This window comes from Tamandua tetradactyla, chromosome 12 (assembly GCF_023851605.1).
Source record: "Tamandua tetradactyla isolate mTamTet1 chromosome 12, mTamTet1.pri, whole genome shotgun sequence".
NCBI classification, from domain to species: domain Eukaryota; kingdom Metazoa; phylum Chordata; class Mammalia; order Pilosa; family Myrmecophagidae; genus Tamandua; species Tamandua tetradactyla.
The window spans coordinates 10,222,005-10,247,397 of record NC_135338.1 but is presented as its reverse complement, the minus strand read 5'-3'; the positions used below and the strand labels follow the sequence as shown (position 1 = coordinate 10,247,397).

Sequence of the window (25,393 nt, the reverse complement as noted above, 5' to 3'; positions counted from 1 at the left end):
TTGCGTAGGCTGTCTTTGATGCACAAAAGTGTTTAATTTTGAGGAGTTCCCGTTTCTTTCTTTCTTTCTTCAGTGCTCTTGCTTTGGGTGTAAGGTCTATAAATCCACCTCTAATTATAAGATTTATAAGCTATTTCCCTGCATTTTCCTCTAACTGTTTTATGGTCTTAGACCTAATGTTTAGGTCTTTGATCCATTTTGAGTTAACTTTTGTATAGGGTGTGAGATACGGGTCCTCTTTCATTCTTTTGCATATGGATATCCAGTTCTCTAGGCACCATTTATTGAAGAGACTGTTCTGGTCCAGGTGAGTTGGCTTGACTGCCTTATCAAAGATCAAATGTCCATAGATGAGAGGGTCCTTATCTGAACACTCTATTTGATTCCATTGGTCAATATATCTATCTTTATGCCAGTACCATGCTGTTTTGACCACTGTGGCTTCATAATATGCCTTAAAGTCAGGCAGTGTGAGACCCCCAGCTTTTTTTTATCCTCAGAATACTTTCAGCAATTCGGGGCACCCTGCCCTTACAGATAAATTTGCTTATTGGTTTTTCTATTTCTGAAAAATAAGTTGTTGTGATTTTGATTGGTATTGTGTTGAATCTGTAAATCAATTTAGGTAGAATTGACATCTTAAGTATATTTAGTCTTCCAATCCATGAACATGGTATGTATGCCCTTCCATCTATTTAGGTCTTCTGTGATTTCTTTTAACAGTTTCTTGTAGTTTTCTTTGTATAGGTCTTTTGTCTCTTCAGTTAAATTTATTCCCAAGTATTTTATTCTTTTCGTTGCAATTGTAAATGGAATTCGTTTCTTGATTTCCCTCTCAGATTGTTCATTACTAGTGTATAGAAACACTACAGATTTTTGAATGTTGATCTTATTACCTGCCACTTTTCTGTACTTGTTTATAAGCTCTACTAGTTTTGCTGTGGATTTTTCAGGGTTTTCGACATATAGTATCATATCATCTGCAAACAGTGATAGTTTTACTAGAACTTCCTACACAATGTTGAATAACAGTGGTGATAGTGGACATCTTTGTCTTGTTCCCAATCTTGGGAAAGTTTTCAGTTTTTCCCCATTGAGAACAATATTAGCTGTGGGTTTTTCATATATTCCCTTTATCATTTTAAGGAAATTCCCCTGTATTCCTATCCTTTGAAGTGTTTTCAACAGGAAAGGATGTTGAATTTTGTTAAATGCCTTCTCTGCATCAATTGAGATGATCATGTGATTTTTCTGCTTTGATTTGTTGATATGGTGTATTACATTAATTGATTTTCTTATGTTGAACCATCCTTGGATAGCTGGGATGAATCCTACTTGGTCATGATATATAATTCTTTTAATGTGTTGCTGGATTTGATTTGCTAGAATTTTGTTGAGGATATTTGCATCTATATTCATTAGAGAGATTGGTCTGTAGTTTTCTTTTTTTGTAATATCTTTGCCTGGTTTTGGTATGAGGGTGATGTTGGCTTCATAGAATGAATTAGGTAGCTTTCCCTCCACTTCAATTTTTTTGAAGAGTTTGAACAGGATTGGTACTAATTCTTTCTGGAATGTTTGGTAGAATTCATATGTGAAGCGCTCTGGTCCTGGACTTTTGTTTTTGGGAAGCTTTATAATGACTGATTCAGTTTCTTTACTTGTGATTGTTTTGTTGAGGTCATCTATTTCATCTTGAGTCAAAGTTGGTTGTTCATGCCTTTCTAGGAAGTTGTCCATTTCATCTACATTGTTGTATTTCTTAGCATAAAGTTGTTCATAGTATCCTGTTATTACCTGCTTTATTTCTGTGGGGTCAGTGGTTATGTCTCCTCTTCCATTTCTGATCTTATTTATTTACATCCTCTCTCTTCTTCTTTTTGTCAGTCTTGCTAAGGGCCCATCAATCTTACTGATTTTCTCATAAAACCAACTTCTGGTTTTATAGATTTTATCAATTGTTTCATGTTCTCAATTTCATTTATTTCTGCTCTAATCTTTGTTATTTCTTTCCTTTTGCTTGCTTTGGGGTTAGTTTGCTATTCTTTCTCCAGTTCTTCCAAGTGGACAGTTAGTTCCTGAATTTTTGCCCTTTCTTCTTTTTTGATATAGGCATTTTAGGGCAATAAATTTCCCTCTTATCACTGCCTTTGCTGCTTCTCATAAGTTTTGATATGTTGTGTTTTCATTTTCATTTGCCTCGAGATGTTTACTGATTTCTCTTGTAATTTCTTCCTTGACCCACTGGTTGTTTAAGCGTGTATTATTGAGCCTCCACATATTTGTGAATTTTCTGACACTCTGCCTATTATTGTTTTCAACTTCATTCCTTTATGATCCGAGAAAGTGTTGTGTATGATTTCAGTCTTTTTAAATTTGTTAAGATTTGCTTTGTGACCCAGCATATGGTCTGTCTTTGAGAATGATCCATGAGCACTTGAGAAAAAGGTGTATCCTGCTGTTGTGCCGTGTAATGTCCTATAAATGTCTCTTAAGTCTAGCTCATTTATTGTATTATTCAAATTCTCTGTTTATTTATTGATCCTCTGTGTAGATGTTCTGTCTATTGATGAGAGTGGGGAATTGAAGTCACCAACTATTATTATGGTAGATATGTCTGTTTCCCTTTTCAGTGTTTGCTTCATGTATTTTGGAGCATTCTTGTTTGGTGCATAAATATTTATGATTCTTATGCCTTCATGCTGAATTGTTACTTTTATTAGTACATACTATCCTTCTATGTCTCGTTTAACTGTTTTACATGTGGAGTCTAATTTGTTGGATATTAGTATAGCTCCTCCTGCTCTTTTCTGGTTGTTATTTACATGAAATATCTTTCCCCCACCTTTCACTTTAAACCTACGTTTATCTTTGGGTCTAAGATGTGTTTCCTGTAGATAGCATATAGAAGGATCCTGTTTTTTAATCCATTCTGCTAGTCTGTGTCTTTTGATTGGGGAGTTCTCTCCATTAACATTTAGTGTTATTACTGTATAATTCGTACTTTCTTCACCCATTTTCCTTTTGGATTTTATATGTCATATCTAATTTTCCTTCTTTCTACACTCTTCTCCACACCTCTTTCTTTTGTGTTTTCATATCTGTCTCTAGTGCTCCCTTTAGTATTTCTTGCAGAGCTGGTCTCTTCGTCATAAATTCTCTTAGTAATTTTTCTGTCTGAAAATGTTTTAATTTCTCCCTCATTATTGAAGGACAATTTTGCTGGGTATAGAATTCTTGGTTGGCAGTTTTTCTCTTTTAGTAATTTAAATATATCATCCTACTGTCTTCTCGCCTCCATGGTTTCTGCTGAGAAATCTACACATAGTCTTATTGGGTTTCCGTTGTATGTGATGGATTGCTTCTCTGTTGCTGCTTTCAAGATCCTCTCTTTCTCTTTGACCTCTGACATTCTCACTAGTAAGTGTCTTGGAGAACGTGTATTTGGGTCTATTCTCTTTGGGGTGCACTGCACTTCTTGGATCTGTAATTTTAGGTGTTTATAAGAGTTGGGAAATTTTCAGTGATAATTTCTTCCATTAGTTTTTCTCCTCCTTTTCCCTTCTGTTCTCCTTCCGGGACACCCACAACATGTATATTTGTGCACTTCATATTATCATTTGTTTCCCTGAGTCCCTGCTCATATTTTTCCGTTTTTTTCCCCTATATTTTCTGTTTCTTTTTGGATTTCAGATGTTCCATCCTCCAGTTCACTAATCCTAACCCATGTCTCTCGAAATCTACCGTTGTAGGTATCCATTGTTTTTTCATCTCTTCTACTGTGCCTTTCATTCCCATAAGTTCTGTGATTTGTTTTTTCAGACTTTCCATTTCTTCTTTTTGTTCATTCCTTGCCTTCTTCATATCCTCCCTCAATTCATTGATTTCGTTTTTGATGAGGTTTTCCATGACTATTCGTATATTCTGAATTAATTGTGTCAGCTCTTGTATCTCATTTGAACTGTTGGTTTGTTCCTTTGACTGGGCCATATCTTCAATTTTCCTGGTGTGATTTGTTATTTTTTGCTGGTGTCTAGGCATTTAATTACCTTAATTAGTTTATTCTGGAGATTGCTTTCACTTCTCTTACCTAGGGTTTTCTTGCTGGATGAATTTGTTGTCTGTCTGTTCTTTGACTTTCAGTTCAGCTTTTTCTGGACCTCTAGCTTAGGTTTTGTTTAATAGAGGAGAATTTTTTGGTTCTTGTTTTCTTTGTTCTTGCCCTGCTTGTATGGTGCTATTACCCACCCCACCCCCCCTTAGGAGGTTCTACAGAAGTATTATAGACTCCATCCAGCTTTTCCCGGACTAAACTGATCTCCTGTCATGGGGAACGAGTCACCTGTGTCAGTTTTCCCTGTGGGTGAGACCCAGCAGGTTAAAAGACTTTCCTGTGACGTATCTGGGCTCTATTTTTCTTATCTTGCCCAGTATGTGGCACTGTCTGCCTGCAGGTCCCACCAGCATAAGATGATGTGGTACCTTTAACTTTGGTGGACTCTCCCTGCCAGGGGGTGTGGTCAAGACAGAGGAGAGGTTGTAGGCTGGTTTTAATGGCTTCAAATTACCAAGCCCTGGGGTCTGAATTCCTTGAGGAAGGGATTCCACCTGAGTTGGCCTTTATTCCTCCCCTGGGGAAGGCACAGGTGGGAGACCAGCCCTGAAAGCAGCTTGTTGCCGGTTATGTCTGGGGCAGTTACAGCCTGAGAAGTCCTGCCACTTAATCTAGAGGCAGTTAAGCCTTTGTAGAAACATAGCCACAAAAACCTCCATTTCTTTTCTTTTTTCTTTTTCTGTTAGCCCAATGAGTGACCTCTGCCTTGGACAGGTTCACCTGAGCTTGGGGCCTATTTTTAGTAGTCAGAATTTGTTAATTAATGCCACAGTTGGTGTTTGGTTAGATTCATCCTCTGCTGCTGTTAGTCTCTTTCCTTTCCCCTTTGGGAAGCAGCCCGTAGGGAAGGTGTGCCAGCTGCCACGGTTGGGGAACTGAAGGTTCTGGAGAGGCTTGCAGCCGGTTCAGACTGGGGTACACTGTGTTTCCGGTCACTGACGTGGCTCTGGGAGCTGTTCTGTACTGTTTCTGGGTATTTAGTAGTTGTTCTGGAGGACGAACTAAAACACGTACCTTGCTAAGCCACCATCTTGGCCACCCCCCAGTACCATGATGTTTTGATTAATGTGGCTTTTAGTTAGTTTTAAGATTGGAAATGTGAGTCCTGTAACTTCATTCTTCTTTTTTCAAGATGGTTTTGGCTATTTTGGGCCCCTCACCCTTTCATATAAATTTGATTATTGACTTTTATTTCTGCTAAGAAGGTTGTTGAAATTTTTATTGGGATGGTGTTGAATCTGCAAATCACTTTGGACTGAGTTGACATCTTGGAAGGTACATGATCTGGGAATTGAACCTGGGTTTCCTGCATGAAAGGCAGGCATTCTGACTTCTGAACTACCTGTGTACCCTCTTTCTCAGTTTTGAAAGACCTTCTTGCTGGCTATAAAATATTTGATTGACAGTTGTTTTTTCTCTACACATTTCAGCCTACTGCCTTTTTGCCTCCATGGTTTCTGATGAGAAATACCACTTAGTCTAATTGGGGCTTCCTTGTACATAATACAGTGGTGTTGTCTTGCAGTTTTTAGAACTCTGCCCTTATTCTTGGCATTTGACAGTTGACAGCTATGTGCATGGACATAGTTTTCTTCAGTTTAATGTAGTTGGGTTCGTTGGACTTCTTGAATGTGTGTGTTCATGACTTTCATTAAATTTGGTTTTTCTAACATTGTTTCTTTGAATTTTCCTTTTGCTCCTTCCTCTCTCTTTTCCTTCAAAGACTCCCATAGCCTACATATTGGTATGCCTGATGTTGTCCCAGAGGTCTCAGGCTTTTTTTCATTCTTTTTTCTTCTTTCTCCTCAGCATAATTTATTTCTGTTGTGTTGTCTTTAAGTTTATTGATTCTTTCTTCTGCTTGCTCAGATCTGCTGTTGAAACTCTTTAAAGAATTTTTATAAATCTCATTTATGTTCTTTAACTTCTGTATTTTTGTTCCTTTCTATAATTTCTATGTCATTACTGAGATTCTAATATTGTTCACTAATTATTTTCCTGATATCCTTTAGTTCTTTCTCTGTGCTTTCTCTTTGCTCCTTTAACATATTGAGGTGTTGTTTGTTGTTGTTGTTTTGTTTAAGTCTAATGTGTCCACAGTCTGGTCTTCTTTGTTGGGGGATTTTTGGGGGGATTTTTATCCTGTTCCTTTGCGTACGACATCATTTCCTGTTTTTTTTTTTCGTAATCTTTTTTCTGCAAACTGCACATTTAAATATTTTAAAGGATAACTCTGAAAAGTTGACCTTTAGCTTTCTCTTTTAATTTGTACCCTGTTAGTAATATGACAGATTTCCTTTAGTGCCAGGAGCTATAAAAACAAACTAATGCACATAACACCTTTCACAGTGTTTCCAAATTGGCTATGCACTGTCCGGTGCTTCTTTTTGGATTTTAGCCTGTCTGTGAGGAAGATAAGATAGGGCAAAGGTGAAGTACAGGGTTCTCTGTTTCTTTTCTGAGCCTGTGCTTTGTCCTGGGCTTGTACTAACTCATGGCCTTAGGGAATCCTCCATTTATCAGAATCTTTAAAATCCCCCCACGTCCCCATGAAATAGACTTCTCCCCCTTTTTAGGTGCTGTATTGTTTTTTCTAAAATTGATAATCCTTTGACCCAGGCTGTTTTGATTATTTTTGATATGGCTTTAGCTGTCTGCAAGCTGCATTTGTTTGCAGGGCGTGTTGGGTGGGTGAGAGATAAGTTTCCTGATTCAATCTTTCATGCTGCCACTTGATAGATTGTCCCTGACATATAGGCACTGCAGTATGCACATAGGGTTTACTCTCTTTTGTGGAACAGGTCCAAGGATCAGTAGTGAGAGCACTTTGGGAGAGTTTAGGGGAGGGGCCTCAAGGTTGCCAGGAGCTTTTCCTAGTGTTTTATGGCTGCATTTTCTTGATTTGGCTGGACGCACTCACCCAGTTACTATAACCCTTTAACTGATTTTATTTTATTTTTTGGAGTTTTCAGGAATATGGCTCTGCAGTTTTTGCTAATTGTTCAAAGATTCTGTGGGGAAATTGTACCCTGGAGTCTCTTACATTGCCATCTTATCCAGCCGGAAGCCATCCATTTTAATAACTACTGTGACATTGACTATACATTTCATAGCAAAACCAGTTGTAATAAGCCATTTAAACTTGCTGGTATTAGTTTAAATAAGGCAATATGGAGTAGGATTGAGTAGGGCTACTCTCATTTCTTCAGTGTCTGCATCTTTACTGATATATGCAACAGCTTTCTCTAGTCATCCAAATACTTCATGTCTCAAAAATCTTGTGTACTTTTAAACATGCAAGACATTTAGTGAAAATAATACCATTAAATGATATCAAATTATCATCTATTTTAATTGGTTTTGCTGTAATACTTACAATGTACTTTTCTAGTCTTCAGTATTTTTTTAATATTCATGGAATATCTTCATTTACAGTTCTTGTTAATTTATTATCAGATTAAAAGGAAAGGAGGAGCAAATCAATACCATGAAAGCTGTTTTGGAAGAGAAGGAGAAGGACCTAGCTAATACAGGGAAATGGTTACAGGTGAGAAGTTAAAGACAAAAGTAAAGAATACTTTTTTGATAATTGAATATCAGTTAAATCCACACGTATTCTTTTTAAGGATCTTCAAGAAGAAAATAAATCTTTAAAAGCTGATGTTCAGGAGGTAGCACAACATAACTTGAAAGAGGTATAGTATAAAAAATTATAAGCAAATTACAGAAGTAATGAGAAATTTTTAGTTACTGTATTAGAAAGTAAGAAAGTGCTATATTCTCTTAGTTGGCCATAAAAATTATGTTGTACCCTGGATTTTTTTTTTCATGTATGTGTAAGCAAGTTATGTTTTTTTTTAATTTATTTTTTAGATTTTTTTTTTTTTTTTTTTTAACATGGGCAGGCACCAGGAATCGAACCCGGGTCCTCTGGCATGGCAGGCAAGCATTCTTGCCTGTTGAGCCACCGTGGCCTGCCCAGCAAGTTATGTTTTAAACTTGTAAAGTCAGAGTTACTGCCTGCTTTGTCAATTTGAACCTGGAAACATTTCCTTATCCTGGCTTATTCTGATGAACTCTTAAGCTTGTGTTTAACTATGTTTAATTGATATTTCTTATTTAAGAAATAAGTATCATAGATTAATAAGGAAAACTCAATCTGTTTTTCTTTTATAAATGGCTCAATGTTTTTTTTAATCCAGAAAATCATTTTATTTTATCAGTGGGTGATATTCTATGTATGTTGTAGTATCTCATCCATTTGATGTAGAATTAAGTATGTGCTTCTATTTCATAGGCATGTTCTACATCACAATTGGATGAACTTGAAACTGTGTAAGTATATTTTTAGTCTGCATTTTCAACAGGAAGTTTTTGTTACTCTCTAAAATATGTTTGAATATTATGACAGGTTTCTTTCAATCATTAACTTTCAGGTACCTGGACACTCTATCCTTTCCAAGCCTATTTAACCCATTTTTCTCAAATATTCTTATAAATAGACTGGTTTTATTTAAGTTTAATTTTCTTTTTTTACCAGTGTGCAATCTTTATAATCATTAAATTTATGTCAATTTAAAATCATTTTAGTGATCAAAAGAATAAAGTGAACATATTTGAATTAACCAGAAGATAATCTTAGCCACAGTCTTGATAATGAATATTGACTTTCTATAATTGTAACTTCCTTACTGGGAAAATCATTTTATATGGCAGTTCTCTTATTGGTGAGTAGTAAAAGTACTGAATTTGATCAACATGGGGATATCAGTTTTTGTTTGTAGATGTTCATCTTGGGAAGTCTTTTTATCCTGCTCTGTTCTCTTTGCTGAGTCAGTGTACAGTGATGAGCAGCGTATCTGAGCCTCATCTTCCTGACTTTCTACAGAATTACTTTTAAGAGGTTTGCTTTAATGGGAGCCCAGCAGTCTTTATTGATGTTAGTTTTAAGAAGTAGCCCTTTAAAACTGTCTTTGAAAGGAAGATACAAAGGATATTTATTTTGTCAGTATTTAAGAGAGAAGTCTCTGTTCTTGGCACAAATATTGCTCATTTGTACATCTAATTTTTCTCTGAGGGCATTGTGTAATGGTCAAGGTATTTTTCCCCCCGTTTTCTAATAGAAAATTTAAAGGCACATTTGTGGCCTGCTTTTTTAGATACACAGGAACTTTAGGTTTATTTTTATCTCACATTTCCTTTACTTTTTTTCAGTCTCTAACCTCACCAATAGATTTTATCATTTTTCATGTAGACCTATAAACATCTTGAAGCTTTTTCTTGATTAAGATAGGATAAATACAGTGTTCAACCACAGCAAATATTTGAGAGCCTATTGTGACATTAGGCTCTGCATGGGGATATTGAAATAGGTAGTTCTGGTTCCTCCCCTCAGGTACTTTGAGGTAAGTAGTTAAACAGATGATTTTAACAGTGTTAAGTGTTGTGCTATAAGTCTGTTGCACTGGACGCCAAGGGCAATTGGGTTTCACTTGGGTGAAATATAGTAGGTATATCTAGGTTGGGTAAGGGAGAACTAGATTAAATTGTATGTAGCACCTTTTCAGCACAGGGATTGACTATATTTTAATTTTCAGTCGACTCATTATAGCTAAGCTTCTTGAGAGTAAAAACTCATTTATTTTTAAGCATGTGTTCTAGTTTGCTAGCTGCTGGAATTCAATATACCAGAAACAGAATGGCTTTTAAAAGGGGAATTTAATAAGTTGCTAGTTTACAGTTCTAAGGCTGAGATAATGTTCCAGGTAAAGCAAGTCTATAGAAATGTCCAATCAAAGACATCCAGAGAAAGATACCTTGGTTCAAGAAGGCTGATGAAGTCCAGGGTTTCTCTCTCAAGTGAGAAGGCACATCGCGAACAGGGTCAGGGTTTCTCTCTCAGCTGGAAGGGCACATGGTGAACATGGCAGCATCTGCTGACTTTCTTGTGGCTCTACAAAAAAGGGACTCTCTCCAAAATGTGTCCTCTTTGAAAGGATTCCAGCAAGCAACTCCACCTTCAGTGGGTGGAGACACACCACCTCCATGGAAATCATCAAAGCAAAAGTTACCACCCACAGTTGGGTGGGTCACATCTCCATGGAACAATCACAATGCTCTACCCAGCAATATTGGAAGAGGATTAAAGGACTTGGCTTTTCTGGGATCCACAACAGATTCAAACCAGCATGCACATTCCACCCTGGACCCCAAAAAGACATGCTTTTCCAAATGCAAAACACATTCATTCCATAACAGTATCAGAAAGCCTTAAACCATTTCAATAACAATACAAATGAAATGCAAAATTAGAAACAGTATAAAATTGCATCAAGTCATTTACAGGTATGGTCTGTCCTGAGGTAAAATTATCCTCTGGCTCTGGACCTGTAAAACTCAGAACACGTTATTTACTGCCAACATATAAAAGAGAAACATTCATAGGATACATATACCCATTTCCGTAGAGAAGAAGAAACACAGGGATCACCGGACCTATACAGTTTTGAAAACCCGCAGGGCAAAGTCCATTCGATTTCAAGGTCTGAGAGTCATTTATCTTTGAGGCTTTAGAAAGTGGCAGTCCCACCCTTTCCAAGGGCCTGTGCAGTGGCTTGCCTCTCTCTGAATGCAACCTTGGGGGACATTGGGGAGACCACCTTTTTCTTGGCTCCACCCTCTCCAAGCATCAGGGCTAACCTGGGCTCTTTGCCATTTTGGGGGCACATGCTCAACCCTTGCATGTGGTGGCAGCCAGGCTCTCCCCAGTCCCCAAGGAATGTGCTTCACCCTCTCCAAGGCCTGAGGCAGCATGACTCTTGCACTGTAAAGAGGTGGAAGGCCCATCCTCTGCCTTTGGGGCAAACTCACCCTCTCCACTTGCTTGGGTGAGTCTGCTCTCCTGGCCCCAGGCTTCTTGACTCCAGACCCCATCCTCAGTGGTTTTGCCTCTGAAGTTATTTTTCCTCAGTGTGTCCCTTCTCTGTTCTATTCAGTCCCGACTGGCAGTGATTCTCTTTATACAGATTCTGAAACACTCTTGTTGGCTTTTTATGAAGTAGCCTTGGATCACGCCCATCAGAGATAAGGAGTTTCCACAAATCCTTCCTGGATAATTCCATATCCAAGCCTGACTTTCTCTGAAATGGTTGGCTGGTTCCACATTGGGTTAAATCCTCACTTGGGGCACTTTTTCTCTGGGGCTCCCCGTTCTGGAGGCCCAGAATTTTAATTTCTGATTTCTGTATACCCAAGAGTTCAGTTCTCGTCTTCTCTCTTTCCTGTCACATTTCACTATAAGCTGTGAGGAGAAACCAGGCTGCACTTTCCACATTTAATTTGGAGATCTGTTCTGCTAAATATCAAAGTTCATGGCTTTTAAAATCTGCCTTCCAGCCAAAGCCACTAGTCAATTTTGCCAGATTATCTGCCATTTTAAAATAAAGCTCATCTTCCTTCCAGTCCATCGTAACACACACCTCATTTCTATCAGTGGCTTTATCAGAATTGTCTTTAGAGTCCACATTTCTACCAACAGTCTCTTCAAAGCATCCTCGGCCGTCCCTACCAAGCTTCTCACAACTCTTCCAGAATCTTCCCCTTATCCATTTAAAGCTGTTCCAACATGTTTGGTATTTGCAAACCGCAGCAGCATCCCACTCTCTGGTACCAAAATCTGTTCTAGTTTGCTTGCTGCCAGAATGCAATATACCAGAAACAGAATGGCTTTAAAAAGGGGAATTTAATAAGTTACAAGTTTACGGTTCTAAGGCTGAGAAAATGTCCCAATTTTTAAAACTCTGTAGAAATGTCCAATTTAAGCATCCAAGAAAAGATGCCTTGGTTCAAGAAGGTCGATGACGTTCAATGTTTCTCTCAGCTGGAAGGGCACATGGTGAACATGGCGGCGTCCGCTGGTTTTCTCGTGGCTCTACAAAAAGGGACTCTCTCCAAAATGTTTCCTCTTTTAAAGGATTCCAGTAAGCAACCTCACCTTCAATGGGTGGACACACACCTCCCTGAAAATCATCTAATCAAAAGTTACCACCCACAATTGGGTGGGTCACATCTCCATGGGAACAATCAAAATGTTCCCACCCAGCAATATTGAATGAGGATTAAAGGACATGGTTTTTCTGGGGTCCACCACAGATTCAAACCAGCACAGTGTGTTTTTTTTTTTAAATAAGGAGCTGATGAAATATAATTCTTAGCTTTTATTTTAGATTTTCCTCCTATCTAAAACCATACTTGCTGAAGAAATGTTAAATATGAAATAAGCTGAAGCAGTTTTCGGATTTGACTTTGAGTCAAGCGATCTTGAAAAATCTTTCTTTTAAAACCAAATTTGGTATGAAGGGGAAAGATCTGTGTATTGTTTTTTCCATGTTTTTCTTAGGAATGATATTGACGTCAGATTATCTTTATGTACACAACTAAATATAAAGTGTTTTAACAAATTCTAGATTGAAAGAAAAGGAAAATGAAATGAAGAAGGTAGAAGCTATGCTGAAAGAGAGCGAGAGTGATCTTTCTAGCAAAACAAAGCTATTACAGGTGAATATGATTACTTAGTATTAATTGTTGAATGGATTATTGTTTTTGTATCTTTTTGTAAAAGAAATTAATCACTACAAAGGGAAATAGAATATAAAGTGAGTTTCCTTCCTGCCCAGATACTAGGTTTCATTTGTCAGAGATAAACTATCAGTTGTTTGCTTATCTTTTGAGAAAATGCCCATGAATTAAATGCATGTGTCTGTATGTACACATATGTTATTTGTTTTATAAGCATAGTGTATTTATGCACATTTTTGTAGTTTGCCTCTCTCCCCATTAACAAGTTTTTGAGATCTTTCCATAAAGTACATCTACCTCTAATTTTTAATGACTTAATGGTATTCAGTTTTGTGGCCGTGCCATCATTTATATAACCGGTCTTCTGTTGTTGGATGCCCGGATTGTTTAGAGTTGTTTTTCCTATTATAATCAATACTGAATGGCTGTCTTTTACACACGTAAGTTAGATAGTTTTGTGAGTATTTCTGCTTTATAGATTCCCAGAAGGAAAATTTCTGGGTCAAAGGCTTATACAAGGGTGTTTTTGGGGGGGTGAGTTTGGGGTAGAGGATGGAAAGAGAGAGGAATAGTTATAATAGAAAATCTATCTCTTTCATGTAGTTGATAATCCAAAGTACTTGCAAAACATTGATTTGAAGTGATAACATATTTGCAGGTGTCTATGATGTGTGGGACTAGTCTTGCAAACATTTCATGTTCCAAGGGTTGGTTCTGTCACATTCCGTCTTTCTTCCAAGTAGACTTATTTTTAATTTTCTTAAATGATGTTAACTCGCCCTTCAGAAGTGTTTTTATAAATTTGCTTTCCCATCAACAGAAGTCCATTTTCACTTCATCGTCTCCAACACTGACAAAGATGAGAACATTTAATGTTATATTTGGAAGATGGTAGTGTTGTTTTAATTTGTATTCACTTGTGAGAGAAGTTAGTCATTATTCATTTATTTAAGCCATTTGTATCTGAATTACCCTTTCGTCCTTTTCCATGATTTTCCTTAGGGTTGACTTTTTTTGTACTAATTTAAATAATTCATAATAAGAGAAATTAACCCTTTGTTGTTATGTGAAGGATTTGTTTTCCTGGTTTTGTTTTTGTTTTTTTAATTTCGAGTCCCCCCCAATACCTTTTGAAAGTGCAAACTTTTATGTAATCAAATATGAGTATTTTAAGTCTTGGGAAAAAAGGTCTCCCACTATAGAATAATAAAATGTTTTTCACATGTTTTCAGTACATTTAAAATTTATTTTTTTCTTTAGAGTTTTTATTTAAATGTACTTTTTTTTCAGAGTAAGTTGTGAGAAGAGCAATCTAAACCTTTTTTCTTTAAAAGACTAGCCCTGTTATTAAATAATCCATCATTTCTCTACTGTAGTAGAGTACTACATTAAAACTGTAGTGGTTCAGTCCCCAATGGACATATGTGGCAGTATCTGAAGACACTTTTGGGTTTCCCAACAAGGAAGGGGTGCTGTTGGCTTCTAATAGGTTGAGACCAGGGATAACAGTAAATATCCTACAGTGCACAAGGCAGCCCCTGACAACAAAGAAATATTCGGCCCAAAATGTCATTAGTGTTGAGGTTGAGAAACCTTGCCCTACTGACCTGAATTGTCACCCTGTGCCAGTCTTAAAGGTATTGGATCTGTTTCTTGATCCTGTATTGTTCCATTAAGACATGCCCATTCCTAGGCTAGTACTGAATAATTTAATTACTCTAATTTCATAATTTTAAAATTTATTATAGAACTTACTATACTTTTAAAATTATTATAATTTTGGAATTTTTCTTGTCTGATAAGTTTCAAAAGTTTATATGGAAAATAATCTCTATTCAGATATTCATGTTTAATTTTTGCTTAAATAGGAAGTACAAGATGAAAACAAATTGTTTAAATCCCAAATTGAGCATCTTAAGCAACTGAACTCCCAACAACAGGTGAGCACTATTTGATGACCTTTTACTTAGTGGTAAAAATTTATATAACCAGTGACTGTATACAACTATTCTCGCCATTTTTGCCTTCAAGTTGAGAATATAGTGTGCTGTTTTACTTGTAAGTATCGAATTTCCTAAAAGCAAAGTAATTTGCTATGTTATATCCAAGATAAAATAATCTACATTTTATAAACTATACACAAATAATATTCCTACCTGTATCCCAGATGTGTTTTTTTATCTGTGTGTGTGTTTTCATCCTCTAGAATGCTTTTCTTTAGCAAGCCAGTGAAAATCCTGTAGAGAGCAGTTTAAATATCTGTGTACACCTCACCTCCTCTATTTCCAAACACAGTGTTAGTACTGGAGGGAAATTAAGAAATGTGTAATATTATAAGTAATAGTTTACCACTATTTAAAATACTTCTGTAAAAGCTATAGTTCTCCATAGTAAAAGTGAGATAAAAATGTGTTTTTTAAAGTATGTTACCAAAATATCCTTTAACTAATTTGTTTTATTAATATACTTGGATAAACTAAAAAATATTTTGAATGACAAAAGAATCAGAGCCCTTGGTGTCAAGAAGCTTACTGTAGTTTAGTTTGGGGACTTGTATTCATGAAGAAATTAATGAGAAATACCGTAGATGAAGGGTTATATACCTTCATATATGCGACATTAACTTTTTGCCACGTACAAGATATTTCTAGTTTCTTTTCATTTGTTTCATTTATGGTGTCTTTTGAATTAATGCAAACCTACAGCTTTTTTTTTTATTAATTAAAAGAAATTAACAACAAACGAAAACATTGAAATATCATTCCATTCTACATATATAATCAGTAATTCTTAATATCATCACATAGTTGCATATGCATCGATTTAGAAAAAGAAATAAAAAGACAACAGAAAAAGAAATAAAACGATAACAGAAAAAAAAAAGATTATACATGCCATGCCCCCTTACCCCTCGCTTTCATTTATCACTAGCATTTCAAACCCTACAGCTTTTTATGTAGTCAATATTATGAGTACAACATGAAAAATTAAGGATTAACTTATTTCTTTACACATAGTAGGAAATTTGTAAATACTGGTTAAATGAAAAATTTAAGTGTGTGGTGACAGTGAAGAGTGGCTTTAGCGCCCAGTATATGTGTGTACATCTTTATTAAATTCACTTGACTAATGTCAAGGTGACTGGTGTATGGAATATATGCTGTTTTCTTGTCTTCTGTGTTAATTTATATCTCAAACACAGTTATAATTTCGTAAAGTCTTCTAAAATCTTTGTTTTGAAATTACATTTGATTCTTTTAATAGGAATCTTCTTTTCCACCTCATGAAGAACTGTTAAAAGTGTAAGTAACAAGTTTGAGTCACATTTTGAGAAGTGTTTTTGTGTGCTATGTGATTCTCAGATAAGCAACTTGATGTAACTGCAAATAGTCCTCTAGCTTTTACAGTTCTATTTTGATATGTTGAAATATCATTAGAGCTTGCCTGTGCCTTTGAGCTAGAACACTTTTTTAATTGTACATGTATTTATTTGATTTTTTTTTGCTTGGGCAGGCACTGGGAATCGAACCTGGGTCTCCGGCATGGCAGGCGAGAATCCTGCCTGCTGAACCACCGTAGCACCGCCCTTGAATATTTTGTTGAGAGAGATACTTAATCTTTTTAGGCTTCAGAAAATATCTAATCAAATTAAACTGTATTTTGAAGCCTTTACTAAATTATCTTAAATTACCTCTCAGTTATCCTACTGTTTGTTCTCTCTTCCTGATAAAATGAAGGAATTGAAGGCTACAAATTTTTGTTTAGCTTCTGTAGTCTATAAATTGCTTCTTATTTAGGAAGGTTTTTTTTTTTTTAACTGAAGCGTATTTTTTCTTTTACTGTCAGCCTGTTTTTTCTCTAAAAAGTTACATTTTAAGGTCATTTCATATAAGCTAGTATATTTCAAAATATTATATGTCAACTAAATTAAGTATATTAGATGATGTAAGTATAAGTAATGTAAATGTTCTTTCATCCTGTTTACAAAATTGGTGATTTTCTAGATTAGAATTATTTACTGTTAAATTGAGTCTAGAGTTTGTGGAGTGGAGCTTGGTAGAGTTTTTCTGTAAAGGGCCTAATCAGATATTTTAAGTTTTGTTGTCCATATCTCTGTTGTATATTTTTCTTTTTCTTTTTTTCAATAACTCTTTAAAACTATAAAACAGTTCTTCGCTTCAAGGGCCATACAAAAACAGGCGACTTGTGAATCTTTATCATTGTTTTCTACATATTTTGGAAATAGTTAACTCATTGGACTAGACCATAAAAACATGAATCCTGGAACTGCTGTGAAAATCAAAGGATACTTAGCTTACTTTGAGGCTATACTTTTGTTTCAGCCTGCCACTTAAAGTCATAATTATTTCATTGCCTAAATCATATATTTAAGGGAGTACTTCCACATCAGTATTTGCTCCTCTGAAAATTATTAAAGCAGCTGACTAAAGTAAAAGTGGAAATAACTACAACTGTAGCAGTTCATGTGTTTATGAGCATGTGGTTGACTTTCTGTGGTAATAATAGCCAGGTATAAGAATTTGCTCATTAAATTTTGCATTTGTTAGTATGTTGCTGTTTTTTAGTTTGCAATAACAAATGCTGATATGTTGATATCTTAATTAAGTTCACTGTTCACCTGAAACTTCTGTTATATGTATTCATATTTTGGTTTAGAATTTCAGAAAGAGAGAGAGAAATAACTGGTCTCCAGATTGAGTTAGATTCTTTGAAGGATGCTGTTGAACACCAAAGGAAGAAAAATAATGTAAGCAAATGCTTTATCAGAATGAAACTTTTCTTTTTATTACTTAAACACTGAATTATGCTGTAGGATTTTTTTGTTTGTTGTTTTTGAAGTTTTTCTTTAAATTTGTTAATCTTTGTAGGAAAGTACTATTTTTTTTCTCTGTGTAGCTTTTCTGAGGGGAGTGGTAATTGGGTAATTATTTTATTGGAGAGCAAATTTTTTTTTGATGAATTAAGTGAAAAGACCAACTTTTACACTTATGAGTATCATTTTTAAATACTGAAGCTATAATTATCACAACTTAAAAATTCAGTTGAAAGACTTTCTATTGAACTTTTGTTTGGAAAAAGATACTAAAAGCTCAGCATTTTAAAATCAAAAGTATTTCCTCTTGTTTTAATTTGTCTAAACTTTTTGTAAACTAAAAGCAATGCCAGCATTAAACCTAGTCTGTTCAACAACTCAATCTTTTCAAAGCCTTCCTAGAACCTTATTCTTAACTGAAAGTTTTAAATTTTGTTAATAAGGATGCCAGAGACCTTAGAATCTGAATACCTTTATGCAAAGTAGGAAGGATATTGTCTTAAGAAATATCCATCCTAATACTTTTACTGAATTGGCAAAAATAGTGAATTTAATTGAATTCCCTTGAACATTCTTTTTGGCCAGTGATTCCTACAAGAAAAACATTCTTGGTAGAGAAGTTTTTGCACACAAAGTATACTTGCTAAGACTACAAGGAGGCTAAAATGCTATTAAAATCTAATGGGGTATTGATAATAGATTGTGTGTTTTCTAATGAATTAAATTTTTCAAAGTTTGTCTTAATTTAATAAGTTGCCATTTTTCTGCACCCAAGTTTGTCAAAATTAGGTATGTGAATTGTCTTTTTGTGTGCTTGTGTGGCAAACTAACAGGATTGCTTATTTACAGAGCTTAGGTGAATTTATCACTATACTACTAACATCTTAATTGTGTTTTGTAATTGGGATTCTGAGATAAGCAGTGCATGGTCATGCCAGTCTAATGTAGCAGCAGCTCTGGAACCATTGAAGTATGGTGAAAAGTGCCAGGACACTGGAGGCTGGCAGATTGCCAGTTTAAAGTTCTGCTACTTTATTTGCAGTTTATGTATGGCCAAATTTCTTAATCTACCTGGGCTGTAGTTTGCTTATCTATAAAATGTGAACAGATACCTCATAGAATTGTTGTGAGAATTAAGAATAATTTATGTGAAGCACCATGTACATTGTATGGCACATAAATAAGCAGTAAATGGTGATATTGGCTTTATTTATTTATTACTTTTTGTGTGCTCTACTTTCATTTCTCTGAAGAAAGTATGAAATGTAGCAGATTAATCTGTATTTATTTATATTTGCCAATGAAATGTTGTTAAAATCTACATCTTTCAGAACTCAGTTTCCAGTGATGTCTGTTTCTCCTCCAAGAGAATATTTTAAGCTTTCAAGCCTCCCCATTTGCCTTGATCAACTAGCTCATACAATTCATGTCAGATTTTATGGTGTAGACATTTGACCATGCCAAGAAAGATATGGAAGCTCAGTGAGTTACCTGTCATTCCTAGGTGGACTTGAAATGTGTTAATTTTATTAAAACATATTTAGAGGAAAAAAGATACTATGTTGCAGTGAAGCGTTCCCAGAATGATACTGGGCCATGTTTAAAAATCATACGTAAAGTTTTTTGCGGTATTTGTGTGCTTACTTTGTTCTTAATCCTGTAGTATTTGGTACACCTAAAGTCATATTTGTAATCTTGGTTTATCTGTTTTGTTTTGAATGCTTTCCTTGTCATATGTGCACAGTAATTACCTTAAAGCTGTGGAAAGTGGGCATCTTTATTTTCTCATTCAAACTTCTAAACATTGCTTTTTTATTTTTTTGGTAATAAGCATGTTTTCCCATTGAAATAATTTTGCAGTAACCAGCATTTAAATGCAGTGCAAAATAATGATGAAGTAAAAGTAAAATCTTTCAATAATGGATAAACTGAAATCATTCTTTCTAAAAATGATTAGGACCTTCGGGAGAAAAACTGGGAAGCAATGGAAGCATTGGCATCAACTGAAAAAATGCTGCAGGACAAAGTGAACAAGACTTCCAAGGTTGTAATGCTAACTCTTAGAAACAGTCCATTGAACAGAGAAAATCTGCAGCTTGTTTTAAAATCAGACTAAAGCATTTAATTTTACTGCAACTTAAATATAAAATCTCCTTATTATCCACATTTATCATCTCTATAATCTATGCTTTTCTCATCTACTCCTTGAAGCTTTAATTTTGGGCACTCTTGTTTGTTGTGATTATGTAATTGTTTAAGCTTTGGTGAGCACTGCTTTAACCTGAAGAATCTCAGAAGACCTTCTATGCTACCTATGTAAGCTCTTGTCAGTGTGCCTGTAAGGTTGTTGAGAAAGAACTTTGTTAAACCAAAAAACCTAAGTAAATTAACAAATACATTTGAACACCTAGCATATATCTGTGATGTACAATGAACTATCTTAGGTTTTTTGGGGCATACCAACAGGACTCAGTCAAGGTCGAAAATTATGAAAGTCATTAGAAATGCAAAGAAGGAATTGATCCTGGATATGTTATTGGAGACAGTTCCTTAAAGGAGGTGAAATTAAACTTCAGCTTTTGAAACAGTTGTACAGTAATGACACATGTATTAATATTTAGCATGACATATTACTATCAAGGGATAATTTTATTGACCATACTATGTAAAGTATACTCCTGAAACATACTCCTCTCAGTCTTCAAAACAATGAAGGATATTCTCCCTAGGCTCTACTTATTCCATGAGTATGAAGATTTCCAATGAATTATAACTGAGAAGTTCTTTCTTAAAATGAAAGAAGGGTATGTTCAATTTAGTCAAGTGTTTTGAAAATTCCCACTAAGAATGAATGTGGGACAGGAGTATCAAAGTTTGTGACTGGATTAATGAAAAAACTCTGTATGATTCAGTTCAGTATTTTAAAAGTATTTTGGGGGCAAAGGTCAACTATTGAATTTCTTTTTGTGTGGGAGTGGGGTATATGGTCCAGGAATTGAACCCGGGTCTCCCATGTACAAGGCGAGCATTCTACCACTGAACCCCCCATGCATACTAAACTATTGAATTTTAAATGCTAATTTTACTGACCTTTGAAGGACATTTTTAGCAAAATATTCTTTTTATAAAAAATTTTCCATCAAGCACATGTTTGTAGATTTATTTCCTTTAGCATAGTGAATTTGTATTTACTTAATATCTACTCACCTGTCCGTAATTTTCACCAAAAACTAAATGTGAAGTAGCTGGCAAGGCTGGAGACCTATAGGCCAGGGAATAGAAAAATCTAAGGCTAGCTAGGACATTATTGTTTCTTTGTGAGTGATTGCAGTGCTTTAGCAGTGAAGAATCTGATATAATTTCTGGTTGTTGCTAAAACTTATTGTTTCACTAAGAATCTTTAGCTTTCATTTTGTTAGTGAGAGTATATCCTGCCAGTGCTAATCTCTTATTTTATATCATACCGTTCCTGCAAGAAGCTGTATGCTGCCTGCCATAGGCATTCTTGCATATTGTGATTCCTAAAGAAAGCTAGGATGTATCCACATTTCAAAACTCATCCATGGCATGATTGCTTCTTGAATAGCTAATGATCTACAGAGAATAGAATTTGCAGTTTTCTGTATTCCAGTGCAATTTAGCCAGTCCTTTGATACCATATGTGTAGAGCGAGGTTAATTGACCTGCCACCTGTGTAAAATACCTGTAAGGTTTTAGAGGATGGAAGTAAGTCAGAGTTATCTTATGTAGAACGAAACAGTGTTTTGGTAGGATTATTTTTAAAGTAGTAAATATTCTTGAGGAGCTGCTATAAATGACAGGACCACAGGAAAGAGAATTCGTATATATTATACCTAAAAATAGTCAAGAAATCAATTATAATAAAACTGTGACCAATATTAGATCTTTTCTGGGGCTAAAGTGAAATGGAAATTGCTATCCTCAACCAAACTATTATGTTAAATGAAATATTTTAGTTAAAATTATTGGAACAGAATAAAATAACTCTTCATCTTTGTGGCTCTTGATTATGAGTTAGATGCATTTTCCCTTGGCTAGTTTTTAAAAAAGTTTCTGTTCCGCAGTGTGCCATATCTGATTTTCTTTAAAGATAACTCTACCACTTTTATGGTCAAATAACAGAAAATGACTTTTTAACTGTCTCTGAAATAGTTAATTCTTTCCCTTGAATGGGCATACCTTATTATATATAGTAGGAGTGTTCCTGATAGTGAATTTTATTTAATTATTAAAAATACTTCATTAAAATTCCCATTTAAAAAATACTTGCTACTTGTCCTTAATAAACTAGGTTTTTTTCTTTTTTTTGCGTGGGCAGGCACCGGGAACCGAATAAACTAAGTTTTTTGTGTGTATATAGAATAAAATTAATTTCTAGCTTTTTATTTTATAAATTTTTATTTTCATGTGATTGAATTTGCTTAAATTGAAGTGTGTGCATTTTAAATCAGTAATAGGTTTTAAAGATCACATCTAGAGGACAAAGATGGTCTTGACATTTTGGTAGCTTGCATGAATCTTGCCACCTCTTTAACTTAACAAATATTGTTTTGAGACAGTTTTCTTGGCTTGTGATATAGATGTATCTTTTAATAAGTATTCTTTACCTTTAAAGATAGTGTGAATATTAGATGGTTTTTTGGTGTTTGATCAAGTATTTACCCTAATTTTGACAAACCATGGTTTTGAATTTGTAATTAATATACATGAGACTTGGATTTAAAAATCAACAAATTTAGACATGTATACATCTGTAATACTTGTCTTTAAATTTACAGCTGTTAGAGTCCATACACAAGTGTCAAAATTACTCGATACTTGACATTAGTCAAGTAGCATGCCATCAGTTTTTTTTCTTTCCTCTTTTTCCATGTGTGCCACCGATCAAATTTTGATGGTCCTTTTGGTTTTGTTTAGCTTAAATAACATCCTGACTTTGAAGCTAGAAATAATGAAAGTTGCCATTTTAATCCCTATGGCATTGTAGTCTATCAGGTATGCGTTTTATAGAGATATTTGCCAGCCAATAAGCCTGAGTTATATTACTCAGCGGCATATTTTTAGTACTTGTAGTTTAAAGTTTTAACTGTAGAAAATGCCTTTTAAAAAAAATTAACACTTGATTGTTGGAGGGGCAAATCACTTGATTTCTAATACCAAGGAAAATGTCCATATTATCAGATATTGCCTGAGCTGATTAACATAAGATGTGATGTGTCATTCAAGATGCTTTAGAGATTTTGCAGATTTTTTCTTATGGAAGCATTCTGACATCTTAACATGGGAAAATTTAACATTTATCAGCATTAAAATGATTTTTAAAAATAACTCTGTGTTTTTACCTCCGTAGAGCTTTACAGACAGTAGCTTTTTTCTTCCTTCTCTTTTTTTAACTCTGTAATGTTGTGTTTGATTTACTCATCTTCTGCTTTAGGAAAGACAAGCACATTTGGAAGCGTTTGAGTTGGAGGCTAAAGAAGTTCTGAAAAAATTGTTTCCAAAGGTGTCTGTCCCTTCTAATTTGGTAAGACTAATTTCTTTTTCTTTTTTTTTCTAACATGGCATCTGAATCATTATTCAAAGGAGTTGTGAATAAGCAGCATTTACATTTGGTTTTGATAGTTTGTTTGCTGATTCCTTACTCTTTCTCATTATTAACCATACGTGTTTTTCAGGGGTAATTGTTTCAAAACTCATCTTCATTTATTTTATTGATACTACATTATTCTACTAATACTATAAAATTTACATATGACACATTGTTTAGAGGATTATAAGCATCATATTTGGGAAAGACATGTTTCTTAATGGTTAATAAAACCAATAATGATCTTAATGGGTTTATTCAAAATAGAACATCATTCTAAATGCTTGCTATTCTTGGTAATAGGATACTTTATTCTTTAATTAGATTTTGTCATCTATTAAAATGTTTTTCAGCAACAGTCTTCAAGATAATATAGAACATTTTGCTTTATTAGAGATTGTGTGTTTTAAGTGGGAGAGAAAGTTACTTTGATTCAGGAAATGAATACATTAAAACCTTAAGGGCAGGGAAACCTATGAGTGTGCACTTGAGTTTCATTAAGTGGTGATGACTTTTTTTTAACTTTAATGGAAAATTATATACATATTCAACAATGGAGAGAGAAGCATAATGAGCCAGTGTACCCAGTATCCAACTGCAACAATTCTCAGTACACGGCATGACATGTTTCAGTGCACAAACAATCTTGTTTTCTTTCTCACCCTGAACTTCCTAGATTATTTGGGAGCAAATCAGACATCAGGGTGTCATCTGTAATATTTGAGTTTTGGTTCTAAAAGATAAGGCTTTTTTAGAAAAAAAAAACCCAAAACACTATTATTACATTAAAGCAATAAGAATACCTATTTACTAATTTTGAATATCTAGTCAGTACTCTGATTTATCCATGTCATATAAATTGTCTATTTTATTTTAATTAAATAGTAACTGTATTCAGTTCGCTTTAATCAAGATCAGATAAAGTCAGCATATTGTAATTGGCTTAAGATGTCTCTTAAATCTTTCTTATTCTACAGGCTTCCCTTGTATTTCTTGCACCACCACCCCAACCACTTTTGTTTTTAACTTGATAGTTTTCCACAGTCTCGATGTAGCAGGCTGAATCCCTGTGGTGTAGGCCTGTTCTCTGTCTCTGGTGTAGTCTGTAAATTGGTAGTTGGATCTAGAGGTTTGATCAGAATCAGGCTCAGTATTTGGGGGATATTGAGAAGGAGTAGAGAGGGAGAAAGGCTGTTTCAGAGGCAGCGCTGTGCACGTCCATCAGGTGGTATGTAACGCCTACTTCTTTCTTTGGCCTGTTGACATTTGTTAGACATGTTCCTGAGTTCTTTTTCTTTTAATATTTATTAGTTCCACAAACATTTACTCAACCAGCCAGTGTGTGATACCTGGTGTTACAGTTAGCTAGGTTGCCGAAATGCTAGATACTGGAATTGGACTGGATTTTAGTAATGGGAATTTGTTAGTTTACAAGCTTTTAGTTCTGAGACCAAATCGAGACATAATCAAGATGATACCTTCTGCCTGAAGCCCAGCTGCTGGTGATCCTGAACTTCTCTGTCAAATGGCAGGGCACCTCGTGGCATCTGCTGGACTCCCCCTTCTTTCCTGGGTTTCGTTGCTTCCAGCTTCTGGCATCAGTGGCTTCCTTTCTGTTTCTGTGGCTTTTTCTCTCAGCTTCTCTGTTTTTTTGTCCATTTCATTCTCTTATAAAGGACTCCAGTGAGAGGATTAAGACCCACCCTACATGAGGTGGGTCACATCTTTTTCTTTTTAATGGTTTTTTTTAATTGTTTAATACAACATATATACAAAGCAAAGAAAGAAAAAAGCAATAATTTTCAAAGCACTTTTCAGCAAGTCGTTACAGAACAGATCCCAGAGTTTGTATTTGGCTACCATTTTATCATCTCAGATACTTCCTTCTAGCTGCTCCAAAACCCTGGACACTAGAAGGAATATTAATAAAGTGGTTCAGCAGACACACTCGTTTGTTAAATCCCAGTTTCTCTGTTATACCTCCTTCTCCTTCATTATTCCTTCTTCCAGTCTCTAGGGATCTTTGGGGAATACCTGTTCTAACTTACTCATTTTGAGAAGGTGTGTCCACACTGAAGGATAGGGGATGTAATTAATTGATAATCCTGGAGAGGCTGCACCTTCTGGGCTTGAGGATTTATCTGACCTAGGAACCCTCTGGGGATTACTTATTCCCAAGGCAAACCTAGTACATGAAACCTTTAGAGACTCTCATTTTGAGCCCTAGGTGTTCTTAAAAGATGGCAAGAGTGATGTTGAT

The 25,393-nt window shown here is 35.1% G+C and overlaps 1 protein-coding gene across 13 annotated transcripts in view; it reads left to right on the top strand.

The window, feature by feature from the left end:
- Positions 1 to 25,393, top strand: part of KTN1 (kinectin 1) — a 191,895-nt gene that overhangs the window by 135,612 nt on the left and 30,890 nt on the right. For 7 of the 13 annotated variants that reach the window (XM_077122550.1, XM_077122551.1, XM_077122557.1 and 4 more), the window contains 9 exons: positions 7,571 to 7,661; positions 7,741 to 7,809; positions 8,412 to 8,449; positions 12,580 to 12,670; positions 14,560 to 14,631; positions 15,956 to 15,993; positions 17,369 to 17,459; positions 19,483 to 19,569; positions 22,981 to 23,070. In XM_077122550.1, coding sequence (XP_076978665.1) covers positions 7,571 to 7,661; positions 7,741 to 7,809; positions 8,412 to 8,449; positions 12,580 to 12,670; positions 14,560 to 14,631; positions 15,956 to 15,993; positions 17,369 to 17,459; positions 19,483 to 19,569; positions 22,981 to 23,070 — 667 coding nt within the window. The remainder of the gene's footprint in view (positions 1 to 7,570; positions 7,662 to 7,740; positions 7,810 to 8,411; positions 8,450 to 12,579; positions 12,671 to 14,559; positions 14,632 to 15,955; positions 15,994 to 17,368; positions 17,460 to 19,482; positions 19,570 to 22,980; positions 23,071 to 25,393) is intronic. The other 6 variants (XM_077122562.1, XM_077122558.1, XM_077122560.1 and 3 more) reach the window with 2 other exon arrangements.